General features: G+C 41.2%; 1 protein-coding gene across 16 annotated transcripts in view; it reads right to left on the reverse strand.

The window, feature by feature from the left end:
- UBE2F (ubiquitin conjugating enzyme E2 F (putative)) overlaps window positions 1–18,476 on the reverse strand; it is a 60,776-nt gene that overhangs the window by 18,584 nt on the left and 23,716 nt on the right. For 9 of the 16 annotated variants that reach the window (XR_014948370.1, XR_014948369.1, XM_085553479.1 and 6 more), the window contains 4 exons: window positions 16,600–16,670; window positions 12,971–13,028; window positions 3,207–3,239; window positions 1,487–1,549 (listed from right to left, as the gene is read on the reverse strand). Coding sequence is in view for 10 of the 16 variants with exons in the window: in XM_085553479.1 (XP_085409605.1) it covers window positions 1,487–1,549; window positions 3,207–3,239; window positions 12,971–13,028; window positions 16,600–16,670 (225 nt within the window). In the remaining 6 variants the exon portion in view is untranslated. Of the gene's footprint in view, window positions 1–1,486; window positions 1,550–3,206; window positions 3,240–12,307; window positions 12,451–12,970; window positions 13,029–16,599; window positions 16,671–18,476 lie in introns of all 16 variants that reach the window. The other 7 variants (XR_014948368.1, XR_014948367.1, XM_085553482.1 and 4 more) reach the window with 2 other exon arrangements.

Genomic DNA, 18,476 nt, shown 5'->3' on the forward strand with positions numbered 1-18,476 from the left:
TCACCAAAGAACGAATCTACACAAAGCAGTAAAGAAGTTAACACGGTAGAACATGAAATACACATAACTGGATAACTGTGAGGCTGGGAGATGCATGATAGGGATTTGTTCCTTTTGCCACTCTTCAGCTGGTTTGATGTCTTGCATCACCACTAAGTCTTTGAAGATCCCGACAGAAGACTGCGCTCATGCTATGGGAGCATCACTCCTTACAAAACCTACCTAGACACCAGGCACTGCTCCCCTCTGCCAGCTAGAAGAAACAAGCACCAAGTCTGACATGCAGTAGCAGGTACGTAAGCCTCCTCACCATTCCCAAAGAGCACACATAGACACACCTCCCTGACCAGATGTTAGAGAATAATTCAGTCCAGCAAGGCAAACAAAGAAAATGTTTTGACCTGCCACCTCACCATGCTGGTTTTGTTCTTTGGGATGCCTGTAACTACGTGGTATTCTATGGCTTGGAAGGTTTCCTGGCATAATTTGCCACAACAATATAACAAAACTAGAATGAAAACCACTTCCAGATCAGTTTTCTACCAATTTTCTCTAACCTTAGGCTAACTGTCTCATTCCAGTCCTGCAAATACTAATGAATACCAGATTAACAACAAGTTCTTACTGAAACAAATAATAGCTGGGAAGACGAGCGTGCAACCTAAATTAAATATACTGCCTGGCATTCTGTTGCAACAAACTGCTCAAACAAACATTTACCTGGAAATTTTGCTCAGTCTTTAAGGTTAACTTTGCCAAAAGTATCAGAGGAGTTTAATTAAAAGAAGCAATCCTGAATATGCCAAGTCAAGATTCGATACGCTTAAGGTATGCATCCATATAACGTAAGGCGACGCAACTTCACACATGCAGGTAAGGGGGGAGTTATTACTTTTGTTCACCTCTATCACCACCTTCAGTCTCAGCTGAGAGGTACACATTCACAGCTTGTCATCAGGCCACTCATCAGTAAATCATAAAGAGCATTTTAAGCATAAAGTTTCCACTCCCGGGTTTCAAATGTGTCCCGATTTTTTACAGTTTAATAAAAGCACGCAACACGTAAGGCTTGTGAACAAAAAATCAAAGCAGCTTCTTGAAAGAGACAGAGAGGGATGGGATCTTTTTGCTGGCCTTGAAGTGAAAAGCTGCTCATGTAGTTGTGCCAGAAAAAAATCGCTATCGTTTGCTCCACAGAACATATGTGGCTTCAGGGAAAATCTTAGAAACAAAAAGCCAAAGACCATCTATTCTGGGGATGTGATTACATTATGGTCAACAATTTGAGCATATGGTGCATACCACTACTGTGCTGAGTTTACTTTCCCAGATCAAGCTTATTTTTGTTGGAGGATCTGGTCTCTGATACACTGAGTCACTCTACTGCCTTAAGTACCAGCTCAAATGCTATAAAAGGACTGACTGGGAATCACAGAGTACAGTGTGTGTTAAGGAACAAAATGCTTTTAATAAACCACTGACTCACCTTGTCACGCAAATGATGTTCTGCAGCCTCAATATTCAAAGGATCGTCAAAATTCAAAAGATCCTGGAAAAGAACCAGAGAACATTATAGGGTTTCCTCCAAACTTTCCCCAGCACTAATAAACAAGAAGCAAACAAGACCAGCAGGGTTAGCGCCATTATCTCACATCCTCTGTACAGATCCCTGCCAAAGGTAGATGCAAACAAGTCGGACAGTTGAAACTGAATCAAACATCAATTAAAGGACAACAGCAGCAAGACACTCGATCTCATCTGACTGCATGCCACATACAGTCCCCTGTGACACACTCCTCGGGCAGTGATGTATCTCTGAAAAGTGAGGCAGTTTTAAAACAAATTTTAAAGGAACATTTGGAGTTTCAGAAGACACAGTTGTCGATGATTTTCATTAATTAGGGTTTATTTTACTGTGAATCATAATTAAGTTCAGAACTGCACACTGCCTGGTGATAAAGCAGGGAGAATTTTCTTAGCATCATCTACAAGAGCAACACAATTTCACTCCCTCTAAACTGGAGTGGCAGACAGGAATGTTTTAGTGCAATGGGAAACACACGACCCAGAAGGAAAGGGAGTGCAAAGACTCCATGAGATAATGGCACATGAGGGCGAGGAGCAGAAAGAGTCAAAAATAAATCTTAGTTCTGTCACTTTAATCACAGCGAATAACTCTGGAAGGTGAAAGGGCCTAGGGTTAAGAGCACAGAAAGCCAAGCTGCAGCCAACATGTGAATCATCACAAAAATAATGTTGTATCACAGAAAAACCCTCCTCTGCCTGCAGACTGGACCATTTTCCTCAGCTGAAGACTGTCCTCTGAGAGCAGTGAGGTGCCATCGATGTAAAAGGCTTATGCTGCTCTCAGACTGATTTTCACTTATTTTCCCCTTTGGAATCTGCATGGACAACAGAAACACACTTCCCTCCAGAAACAAAACTTCCCTCTGAAAAAGCCAGCTTTACAAAGCCTGATTTCTAGAAGCAGAGCGCGAGGGAAATCCAAGAGCAAGCTGCAAAGCATGGCTCTTCCAGGACACCACAAGTCCCTGCAGTCTCTGATGCATGACCATCAAGTGCTGCTGTCTGCCCAACTTTTATGTGCTGCTGAAGGGTCTTCTTTGTACCTCTACTGGATTTCAGTTCCCTCTGGCTACTTATCATGCAGTGGGAAACTAACTGAAGCACAATTACTCTTTGCTCTCCAATCTTGTAAATCAATCGACTAAAACAGCCATCTAAACAAATGAAGCCTTTAGCTGCTGTGAAAGTGAGGTGACTGCAGCCAGTCCCAAGCTCCATCTGTATGGGAGGTTCATCCTTCAAATCCATACTTCTCCAATTCAGAGATAAATATGTGGTATAAGACCATAGCAAAGTCCTTGCATGAGGCTCCCACTGTCTATACTTTTCCTTCTTATCCTTCAAATTGACCAGCAGGACTCTTAGATAATTAGATAACTCATTATCAAAGTACCCCATAACAGGCTGCAACCAAAAGTAAAAACTATCTATGAAAACATGGTCATTAGAGATCAGCTGTACATACCCCGCAGTTAACAAAAGCACAAACTGATTTTATACTTGTACAACATCTACTGAGGCCAAAGGGACAAAGAACTCAAGAGGTAACAGTAGGTGAGGTTGAAACCACACAAGGCAGATGGAAAGAACGTGGATATGCAAAGGATTCATTTACTTACAGTAAATAACGAGTTTAATCCCCAGACAACATCCTGCAAGGGAAAAGCAGAGTCAGTTAGGCATGCACTTCAGATGTTCTGACTAGCCCCCATTAGCTTACTGGAAATCAAACCAAGATTAAGAGTTAAGCTTTACTAATTTCAATCAAAATCATTGAAAACCTTCCACATTTCATGGATGCCTGAAATTTCAAAGACTCCAAAAATCCAAACACTGAATATTGAAACACAAATTCAGATTTTCCTTATTCCTGTTGCTTTCTCTGCCCAAGGAGAGGAACAGGAACTTAAATGCTACCACCTGAAGGCCTCACAGCTTAGTTCAAATAGTCATTCAATAAACCCCATATTTTTAAGTTTACCTTAATTGCTTCCTAATTCTCCATTGCTGAAACACTCTGGAATCCTTGACTTGTTATTTAATTCAAGCTGGCTTTGCAGAGAATTCTATCCAAAGCCTCCCAACAAAATAAGAAAGAAACCTCTGTAAGGCTGTAGCTTTTCAGAGTGCTGTGCATTTTTATGGCTGTTCTAGAGACCAAAAAGCGTACAAAGATTATTATTATTACTCAACAAATGGTGTGAAAATCTTTATATTATTTCTGACCTGTTTCCACCTATTCAAGTTTTATGATGTGCTGGATTCATTTTATACCCTTGCATGGCTCCACAAGAAACAATACTAAATTACTAGTAGAGGACAATGCTGTTTGTAATGAGCTTGAGGCTAGCTGAGATTTAAATCGAGGATATTAAGACAGGGAAGTGGGATGGAACAGCTGAGAGGCAGTGAAGCAAGTACTTAATATTTGAGGAACTTGACACTGTTGTACTGCAAAAATAATCACTTTGCTCTACTGACTTCAGCAGAGCTGCTTGCTGCATGCAGATGAGCAACGTGCCTGAATGCTCAATGTTCCCCTGACTAACTGAAAGGATTTGCAAGCTACCAAACAATGGATGCTGACAGATTTAACAGTTCAAAAAAGCTAAGCTTCTGTTTTCTCTTAATGTACCAAAGCATTATCCTTGGCTACAAACATTACTAAACTTCCAGCTTAAATACTCCGAAAGCAGAAAGTTAACTCTACATGGAGAATTTTAATGATCATCACACAGCAGGAGGGCTGGAACTAGATGATCTTTGAGGTCCCCTACAACTCAAGCCATTCTATGATCCAAGTAGGGCAGACATTGCCTTTAAAATATTAAAGATCCACACCTTTATTTTGCTCCACTTCTGTAACATGTTCCTCGCTCCCCAAACTTTGCCACTTCAGAAAAAGTATCTTTAAATGGTGAACCAAGCATAGGAATCTGCATGCTCATATTGAGAATAGCTAGGCAAGAGCACTGCCTTTACAATGATAGAATCACCAAGGTTAGAAAAGACCTCCGAGATCATCCAAGTCCAACCACCTGCCAATCACCAGTATTTACCACTAAATCACATCCCTCAGTACAACATTCAAATGTTTCTGGAATAATGCTTCTTTCTGTCTTTTTTTCTTGCATGTGCTCAACGTTGTGGTTATGGGGTGGTGGGTTTTAAATACTCCACTACTAGGTTAACTTGGAGGATTAAACTATCATACTCAAATCACAGAGCAAGGGTTAATCTCCGTGGCAAAGCAACACATGGTTAAATCCTGTGTACAGGTGGAAGGGGGTATAATGAAGGAAATATGCTCCTTCTCACAGCATGGTGATTTCAGTGTAAGAAACTTGGCAGACCAGACTTAGACCCTTGGCCCTTTTCATTCTTGGGCATTTTTGAGCTGAATTGGAGCGAAAAGCTGCTTGAAATCCCTTCCCACAGGTTTATTCACAGCACACCAAATGAGGGAATTAAAATCTGCCCTGCAGCAGCATTGGAAGGTCAAGAGCAAAGAGGCAAAAACCCGAAGTACAGCCTTTGGAATAGCCTCTCCCCAGCCAAGGGACTCTCAAAGCCTTGTGTTTGTAGGAGGTCCTAATTCAGTTAGTCACCAAGTATGCACAAGTGGCAGTTCTCACAAGCTCTTTACAAAAGCGATGCCATTGAGACCATGTCAGAGACAAGTGTTCAGCTGTTCTTTCGAATGTCTGAAAAAAAACCCATCCACACAGCAGTTCTTTTGAAGAGAGAGTCAACATGTAAATTGTAAATGACGGTTTTCCCCCAGCAAGCGAAGTATATTTACTACACTAATTTAAGCAGGGATAACAAGCCAGACAAAAGCAGCGAATGAACTTCCAATCAAAAGTAACTTCCTCAGAGATTCAAGGAGAGTTTCTGATCTAACAGACAAATTAAAGCTTGATGTTAAACCATTCTTATGTGCAAACACTTAAATCTGTTCAGATCAACAAAAGAAGCAGCAGTCATCCATACCAGCAGATGTCTGACGAGAGTTTTTAAACAATCAAGTAGTAAGTCCAACGCAAGACCATGGCAAGCTTTGGACATCACCATTTGGGAAGGGGCACACCTGCAAACAGTGTGCTGAAAGCTGGGAGCTGCTCTCTCCTGCCTGCAGACCTGCCCAAGATGGTCTGGTCTTCCAGCTCCATCCTCCTTCTCTCAGTTCTAAGTGCAGCATCCTCCTCTCTTCACTGCAGGCTAGAGAACCAAGCATCCTACACCCATCCTCCTTAGTGTTTATAGAACTTTTCTGCCCCTTCGGGGTGCCTCCACAAACATTCTGGATTCTTCCCTGTGAATCACTGCTCTTTAACTGACTGTAGAAATGTTATTGCCATCCTACACGGTTAAAAAAACATGGCACGCTCTAATTCCAGAGACAGTAGACACTTCTCTGTGGAATCAGCATCCCTGGAGGCATTCAATGTGCTAGATTGGCTAGATGTGGCACGGAGGGGCGCAGGCAGTGGGCATGGTGAGGATGGGCTGACAGTCTGACTAGATGATTTTAGAGATATTTTTCAACCTTAATGACTCTATGATTCTACAAACTGTATATTTGAGAGAAGACTGCTTAGGGAAGAAGCAGGTTTTTCAGTAAGCGAAGAATCACAGAATCATTAAAGATGGAAAAATCACCTAGTCCAACCCCAGCCCATCCCCACTAAGCCACATCCCCCAGCACCACATCTATGCTCTTCTTGAGCAACTCCAAGGATGGTGACTTCATCGCCTCCCTGGGCAACCCGCTACAGTAACTTTCCAGTCCTTCAGAGAATAAATGTTTCCTAATATCCAACCTGAAGTTTCCCTAGGTACAACTTAGGGCCCTTCCCTCTTGTCCTATCAGTTACCTGGGAGAAAAGGCCAACTTGCACAACCTCCTTTCAGGGAGCTGCAGAGAGTGATAACACCACCCCTGAGCCTCCTCTTGTTTAACACTGCCTCTCCCTGTCCTGCTCCTCTATAACCCTGCATATGACACTGCTGAATATCTTGCTAAATTCCTGTATCAGCTGAAACACCGCTTTCACCCACAGTCAGGTGGTATTCTTCATTCCATCCCAAAGGCCACCTTAGTTCTCACGTGCCTGCAGTCCCAGCTCATGCTTCCCACCCAAACATAACAGCAGCAGCTCACTTAGAGGGCTCTGGGTAATTTAAATGGCATGAGCCGCTCCAGTTAGCAAACACAAAAAAAAAACCAAACCCAAAAAACACAAGGAAGGCTGGAAAATGATTTCTTCTGTGCCCAAATATACTGGAGGGAAGAAAATAGGAACAATTATGGTCTGTTCCTCTCCTAGACGAAGACAGCTGTGAATTGCCAAGCATGCAGGAGCACTTCACTGAAACCCCCCACTTTTATTCCTGACTCGTTGACATTTGTCCCCAGCCTTACCTTGGAGCAAGCAGATAATGCTTTGTAAATTGTTCCCAGGGGAACTCTCCAATAGTTCTTAATGAACTACGCTACAGTGATTAGGAACATTGGAGCAATCGCCCTCCGGAGACCAGTCTACTCAACTAAATAAAGTCAACACAAATTGCGTATTCAGAAATCAACAATTTGGGGAAAACAAGCATGGTTTAATTAGACTTACAATGTCCATCACATGCCAGTGACAACAGCAACTGTGTTTAAAGCAGAGATTTAGCTTTGCCACAGCCATTTAAGGCAGAGAAAGAAATTGCTGCAAATCCTTTATGAAGCAAAGGTTATCGGAGGACACTGATTTGTGTTTTGTTGCTGTTTTTGGCAGGTACAGAGAGAAAATAAATCCCAATGAGCAGATTTATAAAGTCAAAATACAACACAATGCACCCCTTGCAGAAAAACTTCCTAAAGATTATTGTGGGAAAACAGTAATAATGTCAGATCTACACGGAGATCGTATTCAGTGGCTCGTAGGGCAGAGTTTTTGTCTGCAGCTTATTCGATTCTTAGCGGTGGAGAAGAAATAGGAAGAAGCAAGTGCAGCAACAATGGGCATTTTAAGCACTTTAGGGAGCAAAGGTACTGAAAAACCAGCAATTCACATCGCTCTTCCCTTCAGCTGATTTCCTACAGAGAGGGAGACAAGAACCAATGAAAGGCACCTTGTGGCAAGTCGTGCCTTTCTGGAATAGCTACAGTTACCTACCTCAATTGTTATCATCCAAGATGCTCTGAAAGCCACCCTAAGAGCAAAATCTCCCAAGCAATTTGGTTTTCAGTGAACCTGTGCCAGGCTTCCCCAGTCCCAGGTGCTAATCAGCCCCACAGCACTCCTGCAGAGCTGCCAGGAACAGCTTGGTCCTACACAGCAAGGCAACCCTGAGGTGTCCCTGGCAGAGCAGCATGGGGTCTGTGCTGTATGGCACTGATGGACCTGGCGGTGGTTGGATCAGACTAAATCATGGAGCAGAACCCCTACTTTCAGAGTGCTGATTGAGGACGCAGAGAAGTTCTGGTACAAAGGAAATCAGCTACTGGCTGTGCTAGAATGGGGGATAAACACATTCCATCTAGAAATGCAGCCTCTCCAAGCATGTGTTTGGAGATTTCTGCACACAGCTGGCAGACATTACAAGCTGGGATATGAATAAATCAAAAGTGGAACTCAAATCAGGAGTGATTCTACTGCCATTACATCAACCAGCATTACCATAATGCTGGCTGAGAAAGAGTTACCATCAGCTACAAGAATTAAATTAGAATGGCACAGAACATACAGGCTTACTCTTCTTCCCTTCACCTTGAAGGCACTGACAGTTATTGTCTGCTGAAAATATTCCTCTACACTAATTACATAAAATCCTGACAGCAGACCACCCATTTTCATTAAGACAATGAATGGAGGTTTTGTGCTCACACCGAAGCTTTTAAGAGCTACACAGCTTCACGCTTAAATGCTGATAAATGGGAATATTAAGTGAAGTCCCTCTTATTTGTTTCTCCCCGAGATTATAGGTTGTCATTTGCATAACTTAAAACAAAGTATCTTTACTGCCTGTGGACAAAAGCAAAATCAATACAATAAACAGGAGATATTTTCCCATTTACTCATAAAAGCTAATTAAATAAGCAAGCCTCTTATGAATAAACTTCAATTAATGACAGCTGATTGAAAATGATTCTGGAAGCCCTGAATACCTTGTAGATTACATCAAGACAAGCAGATATGTCATAATCATCTATCTGAAGGTATCAGAAATGAATTCCTCGATACAATACCATTTTCCTACAGGTTGCTATAAGAAGCTGTTTGCACAGCTATAGATTGAGGAAAACTTGAGGATTCCCACTCTTGTTCTGTGCCTACTGACAGAAATAAAACATGACAAAAGCAACACTTAAAAGCACGGTAAGAACCAAAAAGTGTAAAAATTTGAGCAGTAAACAAGAAAATGCCACAGAAAATGGCCCTCCAGTTATCTGAAACCCACTGTAGCTCCATCTGAACAGGGAACCTGCCCAAATTCTCCTTGTGGACATTCATCAGACATTTTAGAATACCGCTTTTAACTTTACCATGCTCTGCCCTGCAGAGTCAGACTTGCACAGCGGTGCCTTGATTATTTTTATGGTTCATAAATCAGTCACTGACCAATTTCCAGTTATAGTTTGTTGGAGATAATTGCAGAAGAAACAGCTTGACTTTTAGAACCAATTAGGCAATCACAATATGTAGATTTTTTTTTTCCCAACTCAATCACCCGTGATAATTTTACAGCAAAGTCAAAACAAGCATTTCAGACAAAGCTGATGAGCACGAGGGAGGCCTGGCTTAACAGGGCAGCTGGGTCGTGGTGTGCCAGGCACCAGGAGGTGTGTGCTGAGGAGCAGCAGGAGCTGCTGCAGCATTGTGAGTTCAAAACTGAAACGAAGTTAACTTCTGCAGCCCTCAACTTCATAAATGTCTGAGAGAGGAGGATTTGCTTTGTTTTAGAGAGGAAAGAATGCAGTAAAACCATGCAAAATCTCACAGCATGGAGACATAAAGGTAAGCAAAGCAGCGCCTGCTGCTAACTCATAAAGTAATGAATGACTGCACTGAAATACCAGTCTAGGAGTACTGCATCTCTTTTTATACTCTACAGCCTGTGGAACAAGCTATCTGATCATTATTTAAGAATTCATGAGTCTTTCTATGAATAAAGGAAATATTTGCAATTGCATCAATGGTGATAAAAAAAAATACAGAGATTCTTTTAAAACATTACCCACGATCTCTTTCAGGGTTAAAACCCAGCTTGCTCCATCTAACACAGGACTTTAGGAAGAGCACACACGTCAGTGCCTTCAGTAGCACACAGGCTGCAGTTCCCAATGGTCTGTGGAAACACACCCCGTAACAGGAAGAACTGCAAGGCAGCACCATGCTCAATGCTTGGTAACCCCTACAAAATTCAACTGTGAATGAGATGGCAGCAAGTAAAGCAAAATGCCAGAACATAAAACTCATCGGGAGCCTCTTATTCCATCCCTTATGGATTATATGCGCTTCCAGAACACTAATTTTTCAGCTAATTTTTACACTTCAAGTCACTGACAATTAGATAATTTAAGTATTTAAAAGGTCACAGTAACTTATTTTGCAGGATTTTTCATGTAAGAGCTCTGCTGCCACCACAAGGATATGGAAGATGAGACAACCTAAAACTTCCAAAGCCTCCTAAAAGGTTAAGAGTATATTATACAGATGGATGCAGCAACAACCTAAGGCAAAGCTGGCTTGGTTTGTGCATGTGGCTTTTGAGGCTGGGTTGTTTTTCTTTTAAATCTAATATTAATTATTATTTTCTTTTAAATCTAATCTTACACAGCTTTATTAATGCATGCAGAATTGCTGCGTTGATGACACCTGACATAATTTGTCATCAAAATCCAATATATCTCTTGCATTCTCCAACAAAACACTGCATCAGTGTTTTAGAGTACTTGACAAAGCTGGGCACTGCTCCTTCACAACATCACATCAGTCCACATAATGTTCTGGACTATAGTGAATGTGTACCTACCACAGGATGATTAATATCTACTGAATAATAACTTGTTTGTAGATAAATCTGCACAATTCTGTATGTTCTATCTGAGGATTGTATGTAGTCTGGAATCTGAGCGCTTGGACGCTAAGCAGACTAATAGCACTGCTCTGGGAATGGGGTTTGCAGCTTCCTGGCATCCCCAAATGACTATTTCTGCTTGACTTCTGTGAAGCTACTAGAGGAACAGTGCAATCAGCACGTTTCTTCCTGTGATGGTATTGCAAAACCACACAAAGCCATGGCAGAACAAGTGAGGTAATGCTGAAACTGCATGGTTAAAATGGACACCCAGAGGGTGGTGATGCACTGGCACAGGTTGCCAAGGAGGCTGTGGATGCCCCATCCCTGCAGGCATTCAAGGCCAGGCTGGATGTGGCTCTGGGCAGCCTGGTATGGTGGTTGGCGGCCTTGCATATGGCTGTGGGGTTGGAACCAGATGATCATTGTGGTCCTTTTCAACCCAGGCCATGCTATGATTCTATGACCCTCTGAAAACAAAATCTGAAGTCAGACAAACCTCGCAAGTTTTAAGCTGTGAAATCTCTGGTGCTTCAGTGCCCATGGGGAGCAGTGAAACCCCTGTAAATTAGATTTTAATTTACAGAAGGTAAAAGAACCCAAAATTGCTTCATAAAGCTCATTAATTTGACTCTTCTGGCAACAGAGATACTAGGATGTCTCCTCTATGAAATTAATCACATGCAATCAGTAAGCTGATGCAAGAACAGAGCGGAAAAAGAAAATTAATACTTATATTTACTTTATAATACTTTATAATAAAAAAATCTTCCTAACCTTACTGAGGATAGGAAGTTAAATACAGTGTCACTGATTATTCCTACTTACAGCCTTAACATGAAACACTATTTTAATCTTCCTAAGATACCATAAATAAAGCTAGTAGAAGAGATAAGAATGTACGTGCATTCTTGTCAAGTTGTAATACTGGTATAGTAATTTTCTAATTGTCTTATGCTTAAACATTTGTAGTCCAAAAACTTGCTCTGGGAATGAAACAGAGGAACAAGAACAGAAGTAGTGTGTTGAATGACCCAGTGCCCCAACTTAAGCTCATCTGAAAACAGAAATGTAAGAAAGAAAATAAAGCACGCTTACTGACAAGAAATAAGCCAAGAGTATTCAAAAAACACAAAACAACACGCACTGGTTCCACCTTCCAGGAAATCAGACAGCTCATAAGGAGATTGTAGAGACTGAAAGAATGAAGACATAGATCTCATTCATGGGTATAAAAAACAAAGCCAGTGTTAGACTAAAATTCTTTCTATATCTGACTTTTGAAAAGAAACCAACGTCTGACATGCTCACCCATTACTGACCTAGCTAATGCTCTTCAGGAACAAATTCTGGCACGTTTCCTGGTAAAAGCTGGAGAGATTATTACTCAGTGCTCTGCGAGACTCTTCTGACAGCGAGGTCATGGAGCAGCAAACGGACAACGGAGTGTTTTCTGTATCAAGATGAGAGCACTCACTGCACTGAGGCACTCTCGGGGAGACTGTCACAAAGGATACATATCTCATCCAAGAACTAAGGCTCTGAATTTTTTAACGCTGCCAGCTGTTGTGGGATTGACCTCAGATGCCATTCTGCAATCACGGTAGCAAAACTGCCATCAGCTTCATAAGGGGCAAATTCTACTTACATTGTGGTGACTCGGGTGATGTGACTTCGAGGCAAGCTTACAGGTCAGAGGCAGTTATTTCCCTGCTGGAATTACTGAGACAGGCAGGAGCACCCTGCTCATGCAGTACTGAAGTGTGGATGTGTTTCTCACCAGTTCAAACACTGGGGATAAAACACAATTCAAGGCAGAGCTGTAACTACAGTCTAATTCTACGTTCCACGTGGCGTTTCTCCCAAATGCGTTGTGCCCTTTAGCCTTCCAAGGAAAAAATGTTCTTAAGACAGCCTGCTGACTCGTCAGAACTGTCAACACAAGGGAAACTGAAAGGGTTATGGATTACTGTTAGTCCTGCTCACAGCATGCTCTTGTATTTGTTGCCTGGGTAAAAAGACCACCAAGAAATCAGACCACCCTTACTGAAAGTGGTTTCTCAGGGTCACTGTCATTGTATCATCCCACTAAACTTGTTATCACTCAAAGCAGCCACACTAAAAACAGACAACATTTCTATATTCTGTAAGCACAGTAATTGTTTCAAAATTGCCACCAACTTGTTGAAAGACAAAAAAAACACAACAGTTGTTCCTAGAGCAAACTGCATTTATTTGACTCTTGGCAAGTCTGTAGAAGTATTTTAAAAGATTATCTAGTTTGTTGTATGTATCTAAAAGGAAATAGTACCTTTAATGTTCTAGTTGGAGCCCAGCCAGTGCCATCAATTGAATGTTCTCTCAATAAACTGAAAAAAAGACAAACATATTATACAGTGTAACTTCTAGTTAGAGAAACTTGGTCAGAAGTCTTCTCAGAAAGCTTTAACAACTTTGGAAGAAATTGCCATGAGAGTATTACATCCCCCTTGCAATTTACCTAGCATAAGGACTCTTAAAAGCACAGAAGTCGGTGTGATGTCCTAGAATTACATTCTCCACACAGCCCAACTTTGTCAAAAATCAAATTATTTTAAGTATATTAAGTTTGACAGCAGTCCTCATGACAGTCCCAACACTGAGCCCTTATTTACCCCTGAACGCACAGACACACGCACACATGTGCTCCACTTCAGGACATGCTCATCTTTGGTGAGCAGGCAGGCCTTGCAGCACATCCTGCCTCCCACCACATCTGGCATATCTTGATCCCTCTAACAGGATATTTTTTGGAGGGATATCTATTTATCAGAGAGGATTATTACCATCCTCTCTTCTGTACAAAGGTTGCAGCTTCTTAAAATCAGGAACAGGAAAATGAAGTAGCTCTGGTCTTTCCTATGTGCACACATATGAATTTTACCTGACCTGCATATTGTGCTATGTAATAAGGCCACTGAAACTGTTGACCCATTTACAAGATGAAAGAGTAAAGGTATATTCAGTTAGTTGGACGCTCCCAGAGCTCTTAAGTAAAGACATCATTGTAAATGAGGAGTAAAAGCTTTGGAGACTAGTGCATAAGAAACACCACAAGTGAGAAAAGCAGAAGTCTTACCCATGTGCATGAAAGCAAAGTTAATAATCTGAGTCAGAGTCTGGGAAACTCCTGTAAGCATCATTTCACAACTGACTTCCTTCCTCTGCTAAGAGGCAATCTAAGACTGAAAACTCACACAGCAAATAACAAAGCGCAAGAACTTAGCAGCAATAGCTTCTACTGCTAACACAATAGGGCTAAAGTGAAATACTCTGAATTTATTCATTTTGCAGGGTTGTTTTGATATTTTTAAATACTACTCCATGTTTCCTTCAAGTTTAGGAAGACAATGAATGTAACGGATACAGTATCCCATCTTAACCACGCTGCTAATCCCATTTCAGTGCCTTTGAAAAGACAAAGCGTTTCAGTACCATCAATACAACTCAAAAGTAATTACAAAAACATTAAAAACAAAACACGTTTGGGCTTTTATTTTTGTTCATGTTACTAAAATGCAAGCAAAAAATGACGCTGAACAAGGAAGAGCCAAGGTTTTCAGGTTTAGAGGAAATAATGGACTTCATAAGCTTTCTTTTTTTCCTTACAATTTTGCTGCAGTACTTCCCTTTACCTTTCCATACAGCCCACAGTGAGCTTAAGAGCTAAGAATAAGTGAACAGAGACCAAAAAAAAAGCATGCAAGTATCAAGTGACAGAGCTCCAAGCTCCTGAGAACACCAGCCAAACCTCATTAACACCCCTGCAGCTCCCAAAAGCCTCTTTCCCTATGCAAATCTCCAGCTGGGGATGCTCAGCAGCCAGGTTTAGAGAGGAGAAACTCATTCCCCACAGAACTCCAGCAGGAAAGCAATGCAGACAGATAAGCGTAGCTCTGCCTCGTATTTCTGATTTGCTGATATAGCCCATTCTAAGAGCAGCACCCTCTTTCTTCCTACAGATCGGGAACAATCATTTTGCCCCTAACCAAAGCCTTTCCCCAGCACAGGGTGCCTAGAGAAACCACATTTTGTGTTCTCACCATAGGGCAGAAACACAGCTACAAAGCAGCAAAACTTCAGAGTGGTTAAGCTTTATGTGGGCAAGGAATAAAAAAACCAACAACAAAGAAAGGGAAATCACATCAACAGAAGTAAAATAAAGTCAGGGATATGTATTAGAAGTCTTATCATTAGGATAAGGGTGAACTGGTGTATGCAGTAAGCCATGTTCTTTCTAGATATCTTGGTGTTTCCAAGCAACATCCACAAGTATGGTCCAGATCCAATCTGAGTGACTGCAATTCATAAGGCACAGGAAGAATGCTTTTTGTGCCCCAATCTATTATGCTTGACTCAAGTTTAATCATTTACTGTGTTTTAATTAGGAATGGTTACACACCATAGTGCAAGGTATGCTCAGAAGAAAACAGCTGGAAAAATACTGATAAGGAATTACTTCTGCTTCAGAAAGTACCCAAAGGTATTTCTATTTGAAGACTCCGATAGAAGCTGATTGCAGGTACTATATATAGATCGCACTCTCCATTATAACAGGCATAGAGCAGTCTGGGCTATTTTAGATTTCCCATCTAAATGGTAAGACATTTCAAAGGTTTAATGTGCTTAAGTATCTGACAATCAAATAAAGCTGACATTTCAGCGCAGCCGCCAAAGAAATGACTTCACTTCATTAACCAGAATTATGATGTTCCAACACTACATTTGTCTGACATAATTAAAATCATTTGAAGAATAGACACACTGAAACATCCTCAAGAGTGCGAGGAGGCATCGTTTAATCTCACAAGATACAGCGCTATAGTCAGACCTTAAACTTTTACCTATCTTTTGGTGTCCAGTAAGTCCTGTTCACTGCTACTAAACACTTCATCTATTCCTGGCCTTTACTTCAGCTTTTTGACTAACAGCATCCAGGTTCCCTCCACTGACCAAGTTTCCAGCACCACCCTACCAAGGGAGAAAGGCTACCCTGTGAAAGCTTTGCTTGCACCAGGGTGCAGCATGCAGCAAGAAAATGATTTCAAATCTAAAGGACACAAAACACGTATTTTTAAGCACTGCTTTGCTACATGTGGTGACAACTGTTTTGGATTTTCAGAACAGCTTTCAATCTTAATTATTTCCATTGCTTATGCTTCATTTAGTATTTCTTTCATGTGTGGCTAACTTGAGAAATGACAGCCCCGCTTCTCACTTCTGTTTATGTTCAGCTTATAGCCATTTTAACCACTGGGAACACAAGATGAAACACTGAAATCACAAAGTTTCTGGAACTGATTTTGTAGAAGAAACATTTACTATCAGGAAAAACCTGCCAGTAGTGTAGCTGCGCCCCTTTGGCAAAGGAGAGCTTTTGGGCTTCATACCCTGCCTTACATTCCCCCAACTACGTTTTCCTATAACCAGCACCTGTCTTTCAGCAGATATTACACATGAAAATAAATAAATATACAACAGTTACTGTAAAGTTAAATGGACATTTTTTCCTTCTTGAAATACAGTTTCCAAGCACTAAACACATATAGGAATTAACTGAGCAAAACCTTCAGCCTTCAAAGGGCCTGAAAATTGTTCACCTATGAGGAGATGGGAGAAAGGGAGAGGGGAGAAAGAGAGCCCAATTTGAGTCCAGATTGGATGTTATGCTTTTAACCTAAACAAGGCTAAAAGTTACGTCTGAATTTGAAGAGTCAGGTTCTACACAGCACCTATTGCACAGCATGAACAACACTTTCCATATATTTCTGTGTTCTTAAGGGTCACATTGTGGCCTGATTTCTAGAAACCATTGACAATAGTAATAGTGACTTGAAAATTACATACAACATTTCACCACACAGAAAGACCTTCAGGATAAAAAAAGAATGCTGCTGCTACCTTAAGCAGATTTCTCCCGTCTCTGTGATGTTTGGATGCCAGATTCTTGTCAAGCATTTTACTTTCGGAGGCTGCCAAGACAGAAAACAAATGACAATGTTATTCTTCAAAATAAAGCCAAATCACCATTACAAGTCACAGAACCAAAAAGGGAAATATATTTGATGCTAACAGCATCACAGTCTGTATGTTAAAAGTCATATTCAAACTGAAGATGCACATGTGAAAAGCTTCCCAGCTTATTTTTAGGTAGGGTCACCAGAATGTTGAATTAGACAGTTTGAGTTTTCAAACACAGATTCTTAAAATACAGTTTCATTTGCTCTAGTTTGGTGAAGTAAATAAAGAGTGGGTCATAAAAATGCCAGTAGCTTAGCAACAGCACATTATTCTGTCCCTGTTCTCTGAATTACGATTTGCAGCTTTCAATCAGGCAGATAATTTCTTACAGTAGACTTACTGTAAGAACAAGACCAGTGCCTTTCAGGACTCCAATTAAATCTGCTATTATAAATGTGGAGCTATTTTCCTCCACTGCTTCCCAAGAAGTCTTCAGTCAAGAGAGAAAACAGCTCTAATGGTTGTATCTGCATAGCAGCGTGCTGCATTTTGTCTCACTGCTTTGTTCTCAGTTCTCCAGCACCACCTTAGGAAAGTATTTAGATGTTCTCCACTTATCCCAGCTCCTTGAAGAAAAGGTAAGAGCGCACACATGATAACAACCTACTGAGAATACACCTGTCCAGCACTTAAAGAAACCACCACTGAGGCACATCTATGGTTCATAAGACAGACATGAGCTTGCACATTCACGTTTGTGCAACAGCTGCTTTTTGCTCAGCCCCTCAGGAGGCAGCTGGGGCAATGCTGGATCACAGCAGTAATGAATAATGAGCGATGTGCAGAAAAGTCTGACTTTTTACCTTCCAAATCCACAAATGTTCACATCAGAAGTTCTCTAACAGTGCAACCCTGCGTCTGCTATGCCCTCGCATTGTTTTGAAAGATCATGCCTAGTTCTCAAGAAAACAAAGAGAGGAAAGCAGCAGTACTTATTCCACCTGGTGACTCCAGATAAAAGAGCAGATTTTACCGTATGTGCCTTCCAACAGAGAATGTACTGATGAATAGCAGTTTTAAACAAACTAAACCTTTACAAGAAACTCTCAAATCTACAGTCATTCAGAGTGAGATAATTGGCACCTTAGTTTTCTGTAACGTGGAAAAAACAACAAATCTTTTATCCTTTCACCAAACACCAAAGTGTTTCTTATCTCTAAGAATAAAAGAAACTCACTGCTGACAGTAAGACAAAGGTTTTCCTTCTCCCCTCTTCTTCTCCTGTTACAGACAGACAAGGACAACAGCAGCACTACCATAAAAATCAGCTTCAGTCTTCTTCAGCTTATCTTCGAATCTTCCTTACATCAACAAATTCACACAGGCTTTCCTTGAGATGCTTCACTTGAATGCCTCAAACCATCTCCAGGTCATGGATGTGACAGCAAAGCTTAGAAAATCCATTTACTTCACCACTCATAAGTTCACCCTTCTCTTCAGACTCAGAAGACATAGGCGCAGATCCATCCTCACCACAGAGCACAGCAGCAATCTGAGTAATTCTCTTCTCCAGTTCTCAGCAGCCACTTATGTTTTTGGATCCCTCGTGAGTTTTTATCATGGAACAATCTTTGCTTCCGTTCCTGCTCTCAGCTGATGTCACCGTAACAGTTTGTGTTCACAAGCCTCAAAACACAGCACGTGCAGTAGAGTGTTGCAAACAGTTGACAACTACACATATACTGACTTCGGTTTGGGTCCAAGTTTAATTTTACAGAACAAGCTTTTATCAAGTTTGTCCCGTTTCTTTTAGGGCA

The sequence above is a fragment of the Coturnix japonica genome, chromosome 7 (assembly GCF_054131305.1).
Source record: "Coturnix japonica strain WE chromosome 7, WE-NBRP24, whole genome shotgun sequence".
NCBI lineage: Eukaryota > Metazoa > Chordata > Aves > Galliformes > Phasianidae > Coturnix > Coturnix japonica.